Below are 20,841 nucleotides of genomic sequence, written 5' to 3'. Positions count from 1 at the left end.
CGTGGCTCTGCCAGCGTGCTGGCGTAGAGAACGAGCTTGGGCACCAGCGCACACAGGCCACGGCAGGGAGGAGACCTCGTTCCCCGGGCGTGAGACGCAGTGTGTCTCGCGAGAGGCCAGGGGTCACCTTGGGAACCATCTTAGCAGCGAGGATGACCCCGTGTCCATATCCCTAGTTGAACAAAAAAGTGGCAAGTACGTCCCTAGAACACCAAGTGAAGACACACAGGAATTTATAAAGGACAGAAATGCTGTCATCACATGTACGAAAAAACCAGTCTCGCCAACAGCCAAATTCATGCAAATTAGGTGGCATCTAATTTAAGATCGTGTGGTTTCAAGGCACGACATGAGCTCCCTTGGTGCATTTTTGAAACGTCTTCACGTTGGTGTAACGGCCCCGGCGTGCGATGCACTCACGAATATTGTACAAGGCGGAGGTTTCCCAGACACACGGCCGTCGCAGCCCTTCGGGGCAATTTCACGGCCCCAGAAAGAAGCCCCGTACGACCACCGCAGCCCCGAACCACCACTGAGCTGCGTCCGTGGATCTCTCTGTTCTGGGTATTTCGTGGGAAGGGAGCCGATCGTGTGGCCTTCCGTGGCCGGCTGCCCTCTCTCAGCAGGCTGTTTTCAGGGCTCCCTTGCGTGCAGCCGGCGTCAGAGCTCCGGTCCCTTTCGTGGCCGAGGGCTACTCAGTGCGTAGATGGACCACACTGCGTCCGTCCTTTGGCATTGGTTGTTTCCCCTTTGACCGTGATGAATTATGCTGTTCTAAACGTCGCGTGCAGGTTTTTGTGTGGCGCGTGTCTTCGTTTCTCTTGGGTCTGTTTCTTGAGTGGAATTTCCGGACACAGAGTCCAGCTCGATGGTTCATTATTTGAGGACCCGCCAGACTGTCTTCCTGGGGGCTGTGCTAGTTTCCCTTCCCACCAGCAGTGTGAGAGGCTCTGACTTCTCCACGCCCTGCCACCACTGCGACCCTCTGACTTTTCATTCTAGCCATCCTGGCGGGCATGAAGTGCATCTCACTGTGGGTTTGCTCTGTGCGTCCCTGATGACTGACGATAGCGAACGTCTCTTCACGCGCCTGTCGGCTGTTTATATGAACAGATATATGAACAGATATGAACACTTATAGAAGTGTCTATTCAGATTCTTTGCCAACTTTTTTTTCAAATTTATTTATTTTGAGAGAGAGAGAGCAGGGGAGGGGCAGAGGGAGAAGGAGAGAGAGAATCCCAAGCAGGCTTCATACCCAGTGGAGAGCCCGACGCGGGGCTTGATCCCATGAGCTGTGAGATCATCAGCTGAGCCAAAACCAGGAGTCAGACGTTCAGCCGACTGAGCCCCCCCAGGTGCCCCTCTTTGCCACCTGTTCAGTTGGGTGGCTTGTGTTTTCATTGTCGCGTTATAGCAGTTCATTACGGATTCTAGGTACAAGTCCCTTATCAGACACGTGATTTGCAAATATTTTCTGCCGTTTTATGGGTTGTCTTTTCACTTTCTTGATGGTGTCCTTTTGAAGCACGGAAGTTTTACATTTTTATTTAGTCCGATTTTGTTCTTTCCCTTGTTGCTTAGGCTTTTGGCATCATAGTCTCAGAGTCCTTTCTAAGTCCGAGGTCATGAAGATTCACTCTTACGTTTTCCCCTGAGAGTTTTACAGTTGTAGCTCTTACGTTTAGGTCTTCGATCCATTTGAAGTTAATTTTTGTCAACAGTGTGAAGGGTCTGCTTCGTTCTTTTGCCTGTGGCACCCAGTTGCACCAGCACCATTGGTCGAAGTGCTGTTCTTTCCCTGGATAGTCTTGGCCTTCTTGTTGAGAAGTCGTTGACCAGAGATGTATGAGTCCACCCTTGGGCCGGCACCACACTGCCTCGGTCACCGTAGCCTCGTAGTAAGTGTTGAAATGGGGAAGCAGGAGTCCCCCAGTTTTGTTTGAACCCTATAAATGTTCTAGCCCGATGTGATGAATGGTTATGTCAACACATTGGACAACTGAGGTGGAATTGACGAATTCCTAGAGAGATAGGAGCTCTGGAGACTTAATGAGAAAGACGCAATTTGAATAGATCTGTAGCCATTAAAAGAGATTGATTTAATAATCCAAAAACTACCCATGAAGAAAAGCCCAGCTTTGCTGTTGAATTCTACCAAACGGTTAAAGAATTAAAACCAGTTCTTCAGAAACTCTTTTAAAAAATAAAAAAAGGGAACAGTTTCCAACTGATTTTATGAGGCCAGTGTGACCAGCACACCAAAACCAAAGATGTCACAAGAAAGAAAACTACAGACCAGTATCAGTTATAAATGCAGATACAAAAAGCCTTAAGCACTAGCAAATCAGATCCAGCAACATAGAAAACTTATTGTATACCGTGACCAACTGGGCTTCATCCTAGAAACACAAGGCTGGTTTAACATCCGTAAATCAGTGTAATGCGTGACGTCCATGGAATGAATAAAAGTTATGTGGTTGTCTCAAAAGACACAGAAAAGGCATTTGATAATTCAACACCCTCTTGTGATAAAAACACTCAAAAAACTAGGAGTAGAAGGGCACTTCCTCAACCCTATAAAAGGCACCTCCTAAAACCCACAGCCGATGTCCAACCGACTGGTGGAAAGCCGGACGTGCCCCCCGCCAGGTCAGGAACGAGACAAGGGTGCCCCCACTCACCGCTTCCATTCAACGTTGTACGCTGTTCACAGATCACGTGACCTTCAAGATACAGAGTCCTAAGGAATCCGTGAAAAGTAGTTATAGCTAATAAGTTCAGCTGCAGGGCACAAGTTCGTTGTAAAAAATCAATTGCATTTCTATACGCTGGCAACAAATGATCCAGAATGAGATTAAGGAAAAAAATCCATTTACAAAAGCACAAAAAGAATAAAACACTTCGGAATAAATCCAACAAAAGGAGTGCAAAACGTATACTCTGGAAATTGAAAACAACGTTGAGCGAACTTAAGGAAGATCTAAATAAATGGGAAAACACTCGGTGTTCGCGGATCGGGAGACTTCCCACCGTTAAGGTGGCACGCGTCCCAAACCGTGAGCAGAGCCGTGCGACCTTACGGACCCCCGCGGGTGCCCCGTCGGGACCTTCAAACTGATTCTACCACGTGTATGGAACTTCAGGGCACCGGCAGGGCCAATGCACTCTTGCAAAAGAACAAAGCAGGAGGGACCCCTTGGGTCTCAGAAGAGTGTTTGGAGTCTGCGAAAGTAGGTGTTTTGTTTCAGGGTGGCACTGGGAGGAGTCCTGGGGAGGGGAGTGAGCGCGTAAACGTCTTTGGCTCCGCGTAAGCAAACTTTAAATTGTAACATCGACTAAGAGAAATTCGGTGCCCCGGCCCCTCGGCGGCCTGCCTGGGGGTCTGAAGGCTCGGGGGGCTCACACCCACACGGAGCCCGGGGGACGGGGGTGGTGCCTGGAAAGCACCTGCCACCACCCTGTGCCGGGTCCCCCGGTTTCCAGAGGTGAGGCCGGCAGAGGACTCCCAAGAAGATGGCAGGAAGAAATCTGTCTCCCCTGCAGGCTCTTCATTTCCAACCCACAGAAGGGGTGGGAGGCCGGCGCTCTGCTGACTCACGTGCACCTGCACCGCGCTTCGGGGCCGGTAACGTTCGCCACGTTTTCCGGGCAGTCCTGCCCCCCGTCCACGTCTGCGTGCGCGGACACGTGTCCACACGCGGGAGCGTCTGCGACGTGCACATCCACGCTCATCACACATCTGTGCGTGCGCACACGCGTGGCACACATACCCGCATGCGTGCACGTACACGCTTTCCCGTGGCAAAGTGAGGTGCGGCATCCTGACCGTTGCCTGGCGGTTCCGTGCATGTCCCGAAGCGAGGAATTCACGGTGACGTCTGTCCATGCTCAAATGTGCCCCAGTGCCCGGTGACGTCCTTTACGGAGCCAGCTCGTATCTTCGCTCCGCGGCCCCAGACCCGTGGAGGCGCACATGTTGCATTTGGTGGGGTGGCTCCTCTCCTTGCTCTGGAACCCCCCTCCCGCCGTGTCTTTCCTGACGTGGACAGCTCTGGGGAGTCCAGCCGGCTGTCCAGTGGAACGGCCGAGGCCAACTTGACCAGCTGCTTCCCCGTGTTTGGACTCAGGCAAGTGCCCCGGACAGATGGCCACGGGTCCTCCTGGTGGCCTTCATCGGGAGGTGGGAGGTGGTAGACGTGGTGGTGGCCGCGGCCAGGCCGAGCCCAGCGGGTGCTTTGTCCCCGTGACATTTGACACCCGGGGAACCTCTGCCCTCCGACCACATCTCACTTCCGTGACCGTGCTTCCCAGTGGGTGGCCGTGCTCTGTGGGGGTGGGCTGCACAGACCTCCCCCCACCCCCAGGGAGGCCCAGGGTCCCCTCAGGCTCGGGGCAGGGACTAGCAGCTCACCCAGCGGAGCGCCGGGCGATGCTTGGCATTAGCTGGAGGCCGAGAGAGTTCCCTTGGGTGTCACTGTCCCCGTCGGGCATTTGAGTTTGGAGGCTGGAGGGTCATTCTTCCCACCAGACCGCCCCTCCCTCCCTGGAGGCAGGGACACCAGAGCCTTGGAAATGCTGGGGTACATCAGCCACAGCGGTGTTGGGGGAAGAGCTGAGAACGCATTGTCATGAACGTGGGGGGCCTCTGCCCTCCCCCCAGTGGGGAGGGTGAGTTTGAACCACGCGCCGAGGACTGAGTTGAAGAGGGAGGACCGGACGCCCTGGTGGTCAGACATCAGGCGGGGCTTGCTGTGTTCCTGCCGCCGCCTGTCCCTTCGGGGTTGTGTGCTCAGCTCCCACGGGGCAGTGGGGCCAGGCGGGCTCCTCGGGTGACTGAGCGCCCACCAGGGAGGTCAGGTGCCTGTGGGCCCCGGCCTGGGCCCTGGCTGCCCGCCACCTCACGCCCCTTCACCTGGATGCGGCCCCAAGGCCGGGCAGTGGCTGGTGGGGAGGCCCAGCGGGGGGGCAGCGGCCCGCCAGTGAGCAGAGCCTTCAGTGGGCATCTCATGATGAGCCGGTCTTTTATCCTTGTGCTCGAAAAAGTCACCACGAAATGCAGAGTTTGGGCAGAGCATTTGGGCGCGTTAGGCAGTTATAAACCAGTTACGCCACAGGAAGATGAAAAGTCGTGTTTTCATTTCGAAAGAGCTGGAAATGTACGCACAGTGTAGGGACCTTTACTGGCCCCGCTGCCTCCTAGGAGCTTGGGTGCCCAGGTCTGCTCCTCGGGGGTCGGGGACACATGCCAGGGCTGGCCTGGGACCGTCCCTGGCCCCCGAGGGAGGAGCAGGAAAGAGGGCCCCAGGGTTACCTGAGGAGGGGTCTCTGCGTGGGGGGGCAGAGGGGATGGGCCCAGGGGAGGAAGGGGTGAGGACCCTGGGCTCTGGGCAGCCAAGGGGCCTCAGCATGAGGGGCGACGTCTGAGGTCACGATGGAAGGCTCTCTGAGAGGCGAGTGCACTCAAAGCCGTTCTCGGAAGCTCACGCAAGGCTCGTCTGAGACCAGAGCGTTGTCTTGTTTCTTGGAGGCTGATTTTTTCTGTTCACATGTGGGTGTTTTGTACTTTTTCAAAAATGAAAATAAAAGACCACATTATTCAGGAATCCAGACCGGACGGACCAAAAGATGGGACAGCCCTGGTGTGGGGGGAGGGGGGAGCAGCCGCCTCGTCGGAGCCCCTGCTGTCCTGCGAGGTCCCTGTGTGTTCTCCGTGTGTCTGTCCATAAGGGGCGCGAGGTTGCCCCCAATGCTGAGAGCTGCAAGGCCGCCCAGGCTGCCCGCGCTCTGGCCAGGCCAGACCGGGCCGCGCTCTGGGCTTCTGTGGGCAGCACCGGGTGCCCAGAGACCTTCCCAAGCGCGTGAAGCGCCTCCGTGGGCGCATGGGGGTCAGTGTGCCTCCTTCCGCAGGGGCTGTCTCTGGAGTGCCGCCTGATTCGTGTCCCCAGACTGCGTCCCCAGCCTGGGTGCCCTCACCTCGGGGGCTTTCCGGACCCCTCCCTGCTACTTTCTAGACCTGTACGAACATGCGAGTGACTGAGTCCCCCCGGGGCGTGACGAGGGGTCCTGCTGCCCGGGGCGGCTTCCCTCGGCCACAAGGACCCGAGCGCTGACCATCTGTGGGGGGTTCCTCTTCTTTGACTCTTGGGGACACTGAGGCACTCGGACAGAGAGGGGTCGCTTTTCCCTGTTGACTAGCAGGTTTCAGGCCCGGGAAACAGACGTTGAGACACTTTACAGGGAGCGGCTCCAGTCGTGGCTCCGGCACCCCCCAAGGTGTGGCCTCCGCCTCAGGGTGGCCTAGTTGAGGAGCAGTGGTGCTGGGGGCTGGGGCAGCCCAGAAGGAGCCTCGGTGCCCACAGACACCCTGTGTCGCCCAGCTGGGCGGCTGACCCCTGTTCCCCAAGGCTCGGGCCGCGGCTGCCCAAGCAAACTCCTGGGACTCCCCGGCCCGACCCAGCACAGACGGGTGTTTTGGTCTGGGGCTGCCTCGGCCGCAGCGTCGACTAGATGGGGTGCTTTGCATGGACCGTAAGGAGCGGCTTCCTGGGGCCTCGGCCAGCCAAGTGCTTTCAGAAGTGTCGCACCCGACCTAAAGACACTTGTGTCTCACCCACTGGAAATGGGTTGTCCCCTTCTTCTCTGTCCCCACCGGCAACTGGGTGATTATCCAACCTCAGCGACAGGCACAGGCTCCGCCACACGAGCTGGACAGGACCCTTTACACGGAGCCAGTAGGAGCCCCCGGGCCCAGACCCCACAGCGAGCGTCCCAGGAGCTGGGCCTGCTGCAGCCGTGGTGGAAGAGGGGTCGAGGGGAGCCTGGTCTACACCACAGAGCTGTCTGTGCATGAGCGTGCATGCACGTGAGCCTGCGTGCACGTGCAAGTGTACACACACGTGAGTGAGCGAGCGTGCTCAAGTGCGAGCGTGCATATGAACGGGACACATGTGCACGTGCGAGTGTGTGAGCGTGCACCCGCGAGCGTGAGGCCGTGATGTGTGTGACAGTGGCCGGTACGCAGCGCGTGCAGGCTGCTCCCCGGGGCCGCGCTGCTGTGTCCGGGGAAGGTTAACCGTGTGACGTTCTAGCAGTGCTCCCAGGTGACCGTGGCCTCTGGAAGGTGGCAGGAGGGGCGGGGTCTGGAGTGTGAGGGCACAGGTGGGGCATGGGGGGTGCAGGGCCGCCCTGCTGAGTCGGGGTGTTGGGAGGGAGGGGGAGCCGGCCGCCTCCCACTCCCGGTTCTGCCTGGAAAGGCGAGTCGGGCCAGTGGGTGCGGGGCTGGCCTTGCCGGAGGGGGCCCAGGGAGTAACTGAGTGCACGGGGCCACCTGGGGGGACCAGGGAGCTGCCCCCCAGCAGAGCAGCCCGGGGTGCCCTCCCCACACGAGCAGGAGAAGAGAGGGCCTTGGAATTCCTGTCCTGAGATTTTCCAGAGACATTTTAGGCATAAAATCACATTAGTGAATCTTCAAGCAAAGAGACGATTCTCTGGGCATTTCTGAGAATTCGGAGCATCGTGGGGATTAACGCTGGGAACGGGGCCTCTCGGAGACACAGATGTTTGCATATGGATGTCCCCGTCTGCTGGGGGGGGGGGGGGGGGACATGGCGTTCCACTGTCCTGAAACTCGAGTTCCCAACTCTGACAGCCAGGCTCTGCCCTCTGGATGGCAGTTAACTGATTGTGTCCTCAGTGCTCTGAGCTGGGGACAGTCGGGGACACGTCTTCAGGGCTCTTACCACAGCTGCTAGACTGCTGAACCCAACTCTGGGGGAGGAGGGGTCCAGCCACAGCCTGGAGCACATCGGGTTCAAGGGGATGTGGGATCTGGTGTAGAGTGTGGTGGTAAAACCAGTGTGTGTGTGTGTGGGGGGGGGGTGTCTGTGTGTGTGTGGTTGTGTTGTGTGTGTGTGGTTTGTAGTGTGTGTCGTGTGTGTGTGGTGTGTGACTGCACGTGAGCGTGCATGAGCAAGCATATTTGCACAAGTGAGCAAGGACATTTGTGTAAGCGTCGCTGGGGAGCCTCCCCTCCCCCCAGAAGAGGCCAGAGCACCAGCCCCGCCCCCCCCCGCCCCCCCCCCCCCCCCCCCCCGCGGGAGCCCAATGTGGCCCAGAGCCGGCAGCGGCACCTCCAGCCTCGCCAGCCAGTAGTCCTGCTGCGCGTCCGGGGGGGCGGGCAGCAGCTCTCAGGGTAACAGGAGCCCCTACCCCCGGGCCCCGTGCAGAGTCCGGGTAACCTGAACCACCCCCTCCCCCACCCCCGTGCAGAGACGCGGTGGTTGTGTCGGGCCCAGCACGTGGGCTCCGGGGAGAAGGACGGAGGGGCGTCCCGGGGGCACCGGAGGTCGGGGTGCTGAGGAGCGCCTGGCTCGGAGCAGGCGGGCGCCTGGCCCGTGGGTCCCCGACCACCCGCCCTCGGGGTCTTCCGTGGAGAACGTAGCCGAGGCGGCACTTGCTGTAGGGGAATTGGAACGCGGAGCACTTCTGAAGTTCCAGCGTCGCCACAGATTGGTGGCCCCAGCCAGGCTCCTCCGGGGTGCTCTCCGCCGCGGGGACGGCAGGCGCGCCCGGAGCTGCCCGGGGTGCCCTGTGTCCCCAGCCCTGCTCCCAGCAGACGGCCCCTGCCGGGCCGGGCCCCTTCTCGCGGAGGGCACCCCCAGGCCCGTGCCTCCGGCACGCGGGTCGGCGGAGGGCGCTGGGCGCGCCGCGAAGCAGTCTGCGGCTGCTTCCAAGACGGGGTGACAAGTTCGCCGGGGTGCCTGTCCCCTCGATTTAGAGGTCTGAGCCTTCTCCCTCCGCCCAGGCTGAGAAGGTGGAAGGAGCCCCCTGGAAAGGCCAACCCGAGCGGCAGGCGGCGGGCGGGGCGGGGCGGGCGGGGAGGGCGGGGCCAGGCCAGCCCCGCCCCCAGGACGCAGACACCGCCCGCGGGCCCCGGCCGAGCGCACTGCACCGATGGCTCGTGACCCCGGCGGCCGCCGGGGCCTTCTGCTGCTGCTGCTGCTGCTCACCTATGGCCTCGCGGCCGCCCAGGTTGACCTACTGAACTGGCTGTGGGCCCCTAGGACCGCTGGGCCCACGGTGGAACCGGCCTCCGCACCCCCGCGCAGTCCACACGTGCAGCCCACGGAGGAGACCGCGGCTCGCGTGGCCCCCCGGGATGACCCCACGGAGCAGGGGGGAGCCCCTGCCAGCCCTGAGCCGCCCCCGGGGAGGCTGGAGACCGGCCGGGACCCGGCTTCCGCCGCACCCACTGCCTCCACGGCGGGCCCGGACACGAAGGAGGAGAACATCGCCGGCGTTGGAGCCAAGATCCTGAACGTGGCCCAGGGCATCCGCAGCTTCGTCCAGCTGTGGGACGGCACCACTCCCAGCCAGAGCTCCACCGGGGCGGAGACGCCAGCCCCTGGGACCCCCACGGCCCCCCTCACCCTCCCGGGGCCCTCCGGCGTCCCGCCGGAGGACGGGACCACTCTCTGGCTGGGCAGTAGGGCCCTGACCTCTCCGGACACCCAGAGGACCGTGGCTGGCACCCTGCCAGGGCCCACCCAGCTGCCTCCCTCCCCCGGCGGGCCCCGGGCACCATTCAGGGAGCCCTCGGTGCCGCCATCTTCTCCAGGTAGAGCTTCTCTCTCCTCTGTGCCGGGCGGGGCCCCTCCCCGGGGGACACAGCCGTCCCCGGGGCGGCCCCACGGTCTGGACGGCGGAGGACCCTCCCCCATGGCAGCCCGTGCCCGCCGGCAGCGCCGACTCGCTGACAGCCGCAGGCCCGCGCCACATCTGCTTCCGCTGGTGACGGGTCTCCCGGGCGCCCACGCTGCCCCCTTGGCTCTGTCCTCTGACCTCCCCGCCCCGGTGTCTCCGATCCCACTCCCCGCTGTCACCGGGGACAAGGGTGCTTGGGCTCCTCACGTGGCTAACTCTGTGGGGCTTGGTCTCGCTAATAACTCCGCGCTGCCCGGGGCTGACCTGCCGACCCCCACCGGCCGCTGCCTGCCCCTGCCACCCTCCCTGCCGGTCTGCGGTCACCTGGGCATCGGGCGCTCCTGGGTGCCCAACCACCTCCGGCACGCCAGCAGCGAGGAGGTGCGGGCCGCCGCGCGGGCGTGGGGGGCCCTCCTCCGGACGCACTGCCACCGCTTCCTCGCCTGGTTCTTCTGCCTGCTGCTGGCCCCGCCCTGCGGTGCTGGCCCGCTGCCCGCCCCTCCGCCCTGCCGCCAGTTCTGCGAGGCCCTGGAGGATGCGTGCTGGAGCCACCTGGACGGGGGCGGGCTGCCGGTCACCTGTGCCTCGCTCCCGGCCCAGGAGGACGGGGTCTGCGTGTTCATTGGGCCGGGTGCAGGTAACTGGCAGGCCCATCCTCCCCGCCCTGTCCTTCCTGTCCCCTCGGGGGAACTTGGCCGTGCTGGCAGAGGCCCCCACCCCGCCCACGATGCCAAGCAAGAGGCAGAGGGGGCGTGATGCCGTTTTGCAGGCGGGAGGCTGAGCCCTGGAGTGGGAGAGAGGGCGTGTGACCCTGGCACGGTGCACGACAAGGGCCCAGGCTCGGGAGCAATCCCCGTCTGATGGTCGTGGCTCCTTCCGTCCTCCCCATGGCTCCAAGAGAGCCATTGACACTCGCAGTTACCGGGGTGGCGGGAGGGGGGGGGGGGGTGGAGACAGAGGCATGAGGCTGTGACCTGACCTGCCAGCCAAATTCTGGCTCCTCTGGCCCATTGTGGTCCAGTGTGCATGGCTGGGGGGGGTTCATGGAGGCTGAGGAGGCCTCCAGGGTTCGATGCTGGAGGGAGGGTTCTTGCTGCTTAGAAGGTCAAGGGGTCACAGCCATGTGAGCAGCGGGTCTGTGGAGGTCAGGGGCTGCCCCATCTGGATCTGTGAGCTCTGGGGGCCGCTCCTGGGCCTCACCCCCCATGTGGGCTGTGCCCCATCGCCCCGTGGTGGGTAGGGGACAGGGCAGGGCCGTAACCTTAGAAAGGCCCCCCAGCTGCCTCTGCCTCCACGGGTGGGCCCCTGAACAGCGTGCCTGCTCCCGTTGACCCTCAAGGCCCCGGCCCATCCCCGTTGGGCTGTGTGTCCTGCTTCCCCTGCCCCCCACCCCACGCCCTCGGGAGCGGCCTTGGCCTGCTTCAGTCCCTGGGGTCATTGAACTTCAGAGAGGGCTGCACTGGACCCCAAGGTGGGGGGTGTCACGCTGCTGGTCCCCTCAGGGATGTGTCCCTGTGCCCACCTCCAAGGAGGAAGCGTGTGGGATGGGATGGAGGGGGACCGTGGCTGCCGCGGACGGACGAGCAGGCAGGCTGAACCCTGCGTGTGAGTGAGCAGGAGTGGCCAGGAGGTCGTCTGGCCGAGGAGCATCCTGCGTGGGGCCCTGCAGTCCCAGTGTGTGCACAGCCAAGGGCTCTGTGGCTGCCAGGGAACAAGGGCGGGAACTGGGGCTGGGGGGGGGGGGTTCTCATGCAGCAGGCAGGGCTGCGTGGGGTGTGGAATTTCTCTGACCGCAGCTGCCTCAGTCAGCCAAGTGGCCTGAAAGGGACTTCTCACTGGACATCTGCACACGTTGGCAGGGCCCCTGCCGGTCAGGGAGGCCGTGTTCCCGGCGGAATCCTGGGGAATTCCTCTGTCAGTGCTAACTGCCTGTGCCCCCTCAGGTCAGAGGTGGGGGTCAGGCCTCCATCACAGCAGGGACCCCTCCTGGGTGTGGTCTGGCGGGGCGAGGGTCCCCAGGGGAGCCAGAGCTGGGGGCTGGGGACCACCCACTGCTAGGCCACTTGATGGGGGTGGGCGGGGCGGGAGGAAGGCCCTGATCCGGAGGGAAGGGACTAAGGGGGACCCTAGTCCCCTCCTTCGTGTTGGTAACTGGTCCTCCAGCAGTGAGTGTGAGGGTCCTGGCTGAGGGAGGTCCTTGGGCCACCTGGATATTGGGAGGCTGTGGGGGAGGGGGATTATGGCGGGGGGGATTGTGGGGGGGCGGTTTTCTATAGCAGAGGGAGACCCGAAGGGTGTGTGCTGCTTCTTTCCCGGGACCCCCACCAGAACTCCCCACAGAGGCTCCCCACCAAGGCACCGCCATTTCTGTCCCTTCTCTCGAGTGTGTCCTACGTGGGGGCCACAGGCTCCAGGGAAGAGATGGCCCCCACTCCCTTCACGCTGGGGCAATGGGGTGTGGACAGATCACTTGGTCCCAGCACACCAGCCCGAGCTGCAGCTCTGTCCAGCCCCTTGGAAGTGCCTCTCCTTATCTGCTTTCTTCTTATTCCCGCAGGGAGAGTTGGGGGGGAGTGGCTGGCACCAGCCCTGGACTGGGGGGGGGCGGGGACAGTGCAGCCACTGGTTGGGGCCCAGGGAGGTGGTCGAGAGGAGAGGGCTGCTATGGGAGCTCCCATGCTGGGGCTGGAGCTGGCCATGGGTCAGCACGCCGTTGGGGACCTGTGTCAAGTCTGTCTCTGTGGGCTTGTCTCTCAGGCCCCAGAGAAAAATAAGTAGGGCCCCCATACGGGAGAGGCTCAGCCAGCAGGGGGACTGTCCCCTGGGAAAGGGGGCACCAAGTGGGGGCATCGCCACAGCACAGTAACGTGCAGCCTGACGGTGAAGACAAGGTCATGTTCTGAGCCTGGAGCAGGTGTTGTTACGCTTGTGTACAGGGGAGAAACTGAGTCAAATGGGGATAAAGATGTGTGTGCGCTGCCCGGCTAGCAAGAGGGAGCTGGGAGCTGGACCCAGGCAGCCTAGCTCCCGGACTGGACCCAAGTGCCACATGGACGCCGGACAAGCAGAACCCCAGGCTGCGAGGACCCCAGGTGGCCGGTGGGGTCCCGTCACTGTGACGGTTCTAAGGCTGGCACTGTCTTCTGGGGACGTCTGCCCTGGACCCGCCGTGTGCTCAGGCTTCCCCACTGCTGGGCTTTGCGTCTACTGTTTAACGAAACGTGAATTCAGAAACAGTGTGGTTTAAGTGCTTCAATGACTTGAGGCCTCACTTCACTTTAAGACCAGACCAGACCACCTTCATGGAAAAATACTTAGGCTTACCTTTCACCTCTTGGCAACCTACAAATACCGTTTGAGGACGCCGACTGAGCTTCGCACAGATGCACCTGCAGTGGCTTTGGTGTCTCATTCTTTCTTGCTGGGGTATCAGGTGCCCAAATCGGTGGATGACATTGTCTGCAGGTAAGGAGGTTCGCAGCGCTTGGAATGGGGTCTCCTTGACCATCCACCCCAGGAGCACCAAGCTTACTGTTGTCTCCGGTGGTTATTCCTTCCTGCACTGAAGAACTGAGGTAGGACATCGTGCAGACAGGAGCTCACCTTTGGCCTCACTGAGGAGGAGCAAGATGGCGGCTGCGATTGTGCCCATGTACTGGCAGGTTGGACCCTCCATGGGGACTCATAGGACCATCTCCCTGACACCGTCCTTCCCCTTAGTGAAGGGGTTGTCCGTCCTGCCACAGGGAAGTCATTTGTGACCGCTTTCCTTTTCAGTTGAGAAATCAAATCTTGAACTATTGTTACTATTATATTTCATGTGAGCAGCTGGTCCACCCACCCACTTTCATCCACCCATCCATCCATCCACTCACCCACCCATCCGCCCATCTATCCATCCACTCACCCACCCACCTATTCACCTATCTATCCATCCACCCACACATCCATCCACCCACCCACCCATTCATCCATCTATCCATCTACCCACCCATCTATCCACCCACTCATCCATCCATCCATCCATCCATCCATCCATCCATCCATCCATCTGTTCACCCACCCACTCACCCCATCCATCCATCCATCCACCCACCCATCCATCCATCTATCCACCCATCCATTCACCCATATGTCCATCCGTCACCCATCCATCCACCCACCCACCCATCCACCTAACCATCCATCCATCCATCCATCCATCCATCCATCCATCCACTCATCCATCCACTCACCTATCTATCCACCCACTCATCCATCCATCCATCCATCCATCCATGCACACATCCATCCATCCATCCATCCATCCATCCACTCACCCACCAACCTACTCACCTATCCATCCATCCACCCACACATCCATTCATCCACATACCCATCCATCCATCCATCCATCCATCCATCCATCCATCCACCCACCCATCCACCTAACCATCCATCCATCCATCCACTCACCCATCTGTCCACCCACACATCCATCCATCCACCATCCACCCATCCATCCATCCATCCATCCATGCACACATCCATCCATCCATCCATCCATCCATCCATCCATCCATCCACTCACCCACCCACCAACCTATTCATCTGTCCATCCATCCACCCACACATCCATTCATCCACATATCCATCCATCCATCCATCCATCCATCCACTCACCCACCAACCTATTCACCTATCCATCCATCCACCCACACATCCATTCATCCACATATCCATCCATCCATCCATCCATCCATCCATCCATCCATCTGGATATCAGATCAGGTTTACCATGTGAGAATGTGATTGTCACATGTAATATGCAATCTGTTTTTGTCTTGACACCTGTCTGGAGAGAACCCACAAAGCAGGCAGTGGGGGCAGATGCTCAGCTTCACACGGTTGAGTTTTGTGTGTCAGTGATTCCAGTGTAGGATCTTGTTTGGGATCATTTCTCTTCCTGGTATACGGGCCCAGCCTCTCCCCCACTGCCATGCTGCTTTCCCTCTATGTTCTCTTTCTGATCTCCTGATTCTTGGAGTACGCAGGAGGCTCAGCAGCCCCTTCCTGTACTGGGGCCATGCGCCCAGAGAGGCTGACCTTGTGACCGGCAAGAGTGGCTGTGGGTGCTCCCTTGTCCGCTCCAAGCAGCACATCCAGTGTTCCGGGAGCCTCGGCATGTGTTCGAAGTACGTAGAACTGTTCGGGGACGCCCGCCTCCTGACAGGGCTCCTTACACAGAGGTCTGTGGGCAGCCCCACTTGGAAGGAGCAGGCTCTGCAGATATGGGCCTCAGTTCCGAGGAGGAGAGGGTGTGCAGAGAGCAGCCGGGGCTTAGAGTGAGCCTTCCTTCTCCCAAGCCCGCAAGTTCTGGCCCTGGGGGACTGCCTCTGCCTGCCATTCTCATCCCTTAGGACCACTCTGCCCCATCATCTTGTCCTCTGCTGCTTCTCTCCTGGGTTACATTTTTATCCCAGAACTAGCTCATGAGCTACGCTGGCATTGAGCTGGGAGTCACACAAGAGAGAGCTGAAGCCAGCTCCGAGCCCCCTCGCTGCTGGTTTCCCGTTCCCTCTGTGGATTTGCGTACGTGCGTGTATCCTGTGGCTGCTGTAACAAATAACCGCAAACTTAGTGGCTTAAAACAATTCAGATGTGCAACCTGATGGTTCTGGAGGGCAGAATTCCGAAATCCGTCTCACTGGGCTAAAATCAAGGTGTCTGTCCTGTGTTGCTTTTGGGGACTGCAGGGAAGAGTCCGTCCCCTGCCTTTTCCAGCTTCCGGGGACTGCCCAAGTTTCCCTGGCTGGGAGACACACATGCTTTTAAGGATGTATGTCATCAGATCTGGTTAATCTGCCCATCTGGGGCCAAAACATTAATCACACCTGCAAAGGACCATGTGCAGGTTCCAGACGCTGCGGAATGGACATCTTGGGGCCACGGTGTGCGCACAACGTGCAGACAAGTGTGGTTGTTAAAGGTGGAGCCCACGGGGTGAGAGCACGTCTCCACTTCCTAGGGTGTTCGTTAGTCTCTCAGTCCACCTTTACAGCCTTTGATGTTTCCTGAAACGTTTGTTCTCAGTGTATTTTCCTCTTTGACACTGACCTTACGTTCCGCACTCACCCCAGACGTTTTTTCCTTTGTGGTTGCGACTGTATGTAACAACATGATGGGTCCGGAGCTTTCTTTAGACACTTCATGAGGTTCAGGGAGCCTCTGCCCATCTGTCTCACTGAGGTCCTTATGTTCTATTCTAACAAGAAAGTAGGATGAGACAGTGTCTCGGGACCTTCTCCACCGTTGTTGGGTGTATGTGGCTGATAACTGGCTCGTCTCATCTCGGTGGATTGTCAGAAAGTGTCCCACTTGCCCCCACCCCCACACACACACAGCCTCCCCCGCTGTCAACAGCCTGCACCTGACTTGTGTGTTTATTGCCATCTATGAACCTGCACTGACACCTCATCACCCAGAGTTCGTAGTTTCCACTGGACTTGCTCTTAGTGGTGCGTGTTGTATGGGTTTGGACAAATGTGTAACGACAGCTGTCCACCGTCACGGCGTTGTAATGAGGAGGGAGTGTTTTCACTGCCCTAAAAGCCTCCGCCTTCTATCCATTTATCCACACCACCCCCACCACCCCTGGCAACCCCTGACCTTGCTGTTGTCTCCATGGTCCCGCCTTTTCCAGGGCGTCGCACAGATAGAATCGTACAGGATGCAGCCTTTTCAGATTGGCTGCTGTCTCTTAGTGAGATGCACCTGCGCACCCTCCGTGTCTTCGTGGCGTGACGGCGCACTCCTTCTTAGCGCCGAATACCATCCCGTCGTCTGGACGCACCCGTGTGTTTGCCCATCACCTCCCGAAGGGCACCTTGGTTGCTTCCAAGGTCTGGCAGTTATGAATAAAGCTGCCGTAAACATCCGCCTGCGGGTTGTCGTGTGGACGTGAACGTTCACCTCCTCTGGGTAGACCTCAAGGAGCACGGCCCCTGGGTCGTATGGTCAGAGCGTGTTCGGTTTTGTAAGAAACCGGCAAACCTTCCTCCGCGGCGGCTGCCCCTCTCTGCTTTCCCGCCAGCAGTGAGGGAGCGTTCCTTCTGCTCCGCGTCCCCGCCAGCGATCCATGTTGTTGGGGTTCCGGGTTGTGGCCGTTCTCACGGGTGCACGGTGACGTCGTTGTCGTTTTCATTTTCTTTCTTTTTTTTTTTTTAATATGAAATTTATTGTCAAATTTGTTTCCGTACAACACCCAATGCTCATCCCAACAGGTGCCCTCCTCATTTTCATTTCCCTGATGACGTGTGACGTCTGTATGTCTTCTCTGGTGAGGTGTCTCTTCGGGTCTTTGGCCTACTTTTTAATCGGGTTGTCCGTTTTCTTATTGCTGAGTTTTAAGTGTTTGTGTATTTTGGATATATCTTCTTTTATCAGATATACGTGTGGCAAATATTTCTCCCAGCCTCTGGCTTGTCTGCTCATCTCTTACCAGTGTCTTTCGCAGAACAGAGATTTTACATTTTGACTCAGTCCAGCTTATCAGTTAGGTTGTACCTTTGGTGTTGTATCTAAAACGTCGTCCCCCTGTCCAAGGTCCCCGAGGATTTCTCCTGTATCATCTTCCAGGCATTTGATAGTTTTGGGTCTACGATCCTACGTTCTACATTTGGGTCTGAGATCCTTTGTGAGTGAACTGTTGTGAACAGTGTAAGGTCTGCGTCCAGATTCCCCTTCGAGCGCCCCTTGTGGAAGAGACTCTTTGCCCCCTTGATTGCCTTTGCTCCTTCGTCAGGGATCCGTCGGCTGTCTCTGTGTGGCTCTCCTTCTGGGTTCTCCGTTCTGTCCCATGGATCGATCTGTGTGTCCTTTCTCTACCACCACACTGTCTTGATCACTGCAGCTTTACAGTGAGTCCTGAAGCCAGTAGTGTCAGTCCTCCAACTTTGTTCTTTTTCAACATTGTGTTGGCTATTCTGGGTGTTTTGTCTCTCTATAAACTTTAGAATCGGTTTGTCAATAGCCACAAAATGATTTGCTGGGGTTTTAATGGGGATCACATTCAATCTACAGACAGACCGAGTTGGGAAGAACTGACATCTTCACAGTATTGAGTCTTCCTATCCATGAACATGGAATATCTCTGCGTTTATTTAGGTCTTTGATTTAGTTCAGCAGAGTCTTATAGTTTCCCTCACGTAGATGTTGCACATATATTTGTTATATTTACACCTAGGTAACTAATCTGTGGGAAAGCTAATGTGAATGGTATTATGTTTTGCAAATCCTGCTTGCTCATTACTGGTATATAGGAAAGTGAATTTTGTATATTAATCTTGTATCTTGTAAGCTTGCTATAATCACTTATTAGTTCCAGTGATTTTAGGGCCATGGCCTTCAGAGGCTTACTCCCGATGGGAACCATGAGGCATTTCCCGGAGAGAAAGAAGGAGCCATCTGTGAGTCGCTGGTCTCCACGGGGTTGCCCCTGTAGCATGCTGCTGTCTTTCAGCCCAGGACAACAGCGGCTGGTGCATCTTGCATTCTGAATTAATTTGGAGAACTTCTAGCCGCCCGGGAGGAAGGGCAGTGGTGGGCATATCCACGTGTAACTCTGAGGACAGCTGAGTCAGGACAGCAGGGCCATTAGCACACAGGCCGCTGAGAGTCCTGTTTTCTTCATCTCAGAACATCTCCCTGAGTGCACCCTCAGGCCCCGGGAACTTCTGATATGAAGGGACGATCACAGCAGCCACCATCTTGGTGGCCAGCAGTGTCTGTCTTTGAGCGTCAAGGGACCGCTGTCCTCCCGGAGCCCGGCGTCTTCGCGGAAGGCCCCCCCGCCCCCCACTTCCCATCGGCATGAGGGTCTTGCCTGTGAGCCTCGGGGGACCCCGGGTGGCTGGTGGTGCTGCCTACCGGGCGCGACGTCAGGCCCGTGCAGGGTGCAGAGGCCCACCCCTGCCCGGGAGCGCCAGGCCTGGCAGGAATCCAAAGTGCATGTCCTCATGTGGGTGGTGTCTGTCTCTCTTCTGTTTTCATGCTTTGTTCTCAAAGAGCTCTTTGAAAGACAGAACTTGCCTTAGGAAGTCGGGGTTCAGTATTTCCTCCCCCTGCTCTGACCTGGGAAGTCCCAGGTCAGCCTGGCCCTGCGGCTCAGGGACAGACCCCAGGTCCCCATCACACACAGACAGACGCACACATATCCGAGCGCACGGTCACAGGCTCGCTCGCCACGGTCCTCGGGACATCTGCGCGTCGGCAGCCCCTTCCCAGAAGAGCGTCTCCCCCGTGTGAGTCACACCTCGGAGGTCGACCACACCCGGACAGTAGGTGGGGGTCTTGAGAGAAAAGGCTTCGGGTCGGGGCCCTTGGCTGGACTGTGGCTCCAACCACGGTGGACTGGGCTCCACCTGGTAAAGTGGGTGTGCGTGCAGGAAGCCACCAACGTATAGGTGTCTCCTTGAACGGGTGTGTGCCCCCTCCTGTGTCCGGCAGTGACCGGGCTCCCTGGACAGAGAGGTGGGCCCTGCCCTCTGCCCCCAGCACCTGGCACTCCTGGTCCGAGGTCGTCGGGCTTGCATGCCTTGGAGGCGTTCTCCTCAGTGCTACACCTGCAGGCTCAGGCAGGTACAGGTGCATGGCCAAGTCAGGCCCTGCTGGGGCCCAGGACCAGGTCGTGGAGAGCAGGGCCTGTGTCCCTCCCCCGCCCCGACAGCAGCCTCTGGTCCTACCTGGAAGGGTGAGAAATGAGGGAGAACACCGGGCACCATGGCCGTGTCCCCGGCCTAGACCAGAGCTCACGTGCTCTAGGACACCGAGGAAGAGGGTGCTTGAGCAGAAGGGAGGGCCGTCCAGTGTGAGCATCCGTTGGTGAAGGAGATCACGTTCTCCCCAGTGGCTCATCCACCACGTGGCCCCTCTCCAGGTCAGGGTGGCTGTGGCACTGCAGCGTGGACACCGTGGGAGGGGAGGGAAGCCCCCGGCAAACCTGGGGCACTTGAGTGGGATTCGCCTACGAGCAGGCGCAGGACACAGGACTGGTTCAAGCCAGGACAGCCCAGCCTCCCGTTCTGATTTTCTACCCCCAGGGCTTTGATTAGTTTCCAGGCCGGTTCGTAACGTAGTAAAACCACAGGGAGCTGCTTGGCGTTCAGCTTTCTCTCCTCTGTAATGCAGTCAGCACCCTGGGCAGGTGCCTCGACTGGTGCCGGAGTATTGTTCCCGCTGTCCGAGGGTGGGCATGGGGGTCGTGGAGGTGGAGTGGGGCCTGAGCATGGGGCGCGGATGGGGCGCAGCCCCCGGCACCCTCGACGGGCTGCCCCACCACATCCTCGCCCCCCCTGGTTGGGGCGGTTCCCGTGGCGTCCCCCTTGGGCCTGTGAGCCACAAGCCCCGGCCCCGGGAGGGTGCCCGGAGAGGCGGGGCAGGTGCCAGGCGGGTGGGGAGCCCCTCGTGACTCAGTGTCCCCCTGGCACCCTGCCTGCTTGGTCTCTCCCACGCGCAGCCTCACCGGGGTCTCCCTCCTCTTTGCAGAGAGCCTGGGCACGGAGGTGGGGCTCCTGCAGCTGCTCGGAGAGCCGCCGCCCCAGCAGGTCACCCAGGTGGACGACCCTGACGTCGGGCCGGCCTTCGTCTTCGGCCCGGATGCCAACAGCGGCCAGGTGGCCCGGTACCACTTCCCCAGCCCGTTCTTCCGCGACTTCTCACTGTTCTTCCACGTCCGGCCCGCCACCGAGGGCGCGGGGGTGCTGTTCGCCATCACGGACGCGGCCCAGGCGGTGGTCTCCGTGGGCGTGAAGCTGTCGGCCGTGCGTGACGGGCAGCAGCACATCCAGCTCCTGTACACCGAGCCCGGCGCCACCCGCACCCGCACGGCCGCCAGCTTCCGCCTGCCCGCCTTCACCGGCCAGTGGACGCGCTTCGCACTCAGCGTGGACGGCGCGACCGTGGCGCTGTTCGTGGACTGCGAGCTGTTCCAGAGGGTGCCCTTGGTGCGCTCCCCGCGGGCCCTGGAGCTGGAGCCCGGCGCCGGCCTCTTCGTGGCCCAGGCTGGAGGAGCAGACCCCAGCAGGTTCCAGGTAAGCTGACAGCCACCGCTGGTGTGGGGACCGGCCCTGGTGTGGGGGTCTGGCCACCGGGTCAAGG

At 59.7% G+C, this 20,841-nt stretch overlaps 1 protein-coding gene across 3 annotated transcripts in view; it reads left to right on the top strand.

Moving 5' to 3' along the window:
- Window positions 1–20,841, top strand: part of COL18A1 (collagen type XVIII alpha 1 chain) — a 90,880-nt gene that overhangs the window by 31,429 nt on the left and 38,610 nt on the right. For 2 of the 3 annotated variants that reach the window (XM_042903830.1, XM_042903829.1), the window contains exon 3: window positions 20,230–20,774. In XM_042903830.1, coding sequence (XP_042759764.1) covers window positions 20,230–20,774 — 545 coding nt within the window. Of the gene's footprint in view, window positions 1–8,945; window positions 10,343–20,229; window positions 20,775–20,841 lie in introns of those variants that run through there. The other variant, XM_042903831.1, reaches the window with a different exon arrangement.

This window comes from Panthera leo, chromosome C2 (assembly GCF_018350215.1).
Source record: "Panthera leo isolate Ple1 chromosome C2, P.leo_Ple1_pat1.1, whole genome shotgun sequence".
Classification (NCBI taxonomy): domain Eukaryota; kingdom Metazoa; phylum Chordata; class Mammalia; order Carnivora; family Felidae; genus Panthera; species Panthera leo.
This window is presented reverse-complemented; position numbering and strand designations above follow the sequence as displayed.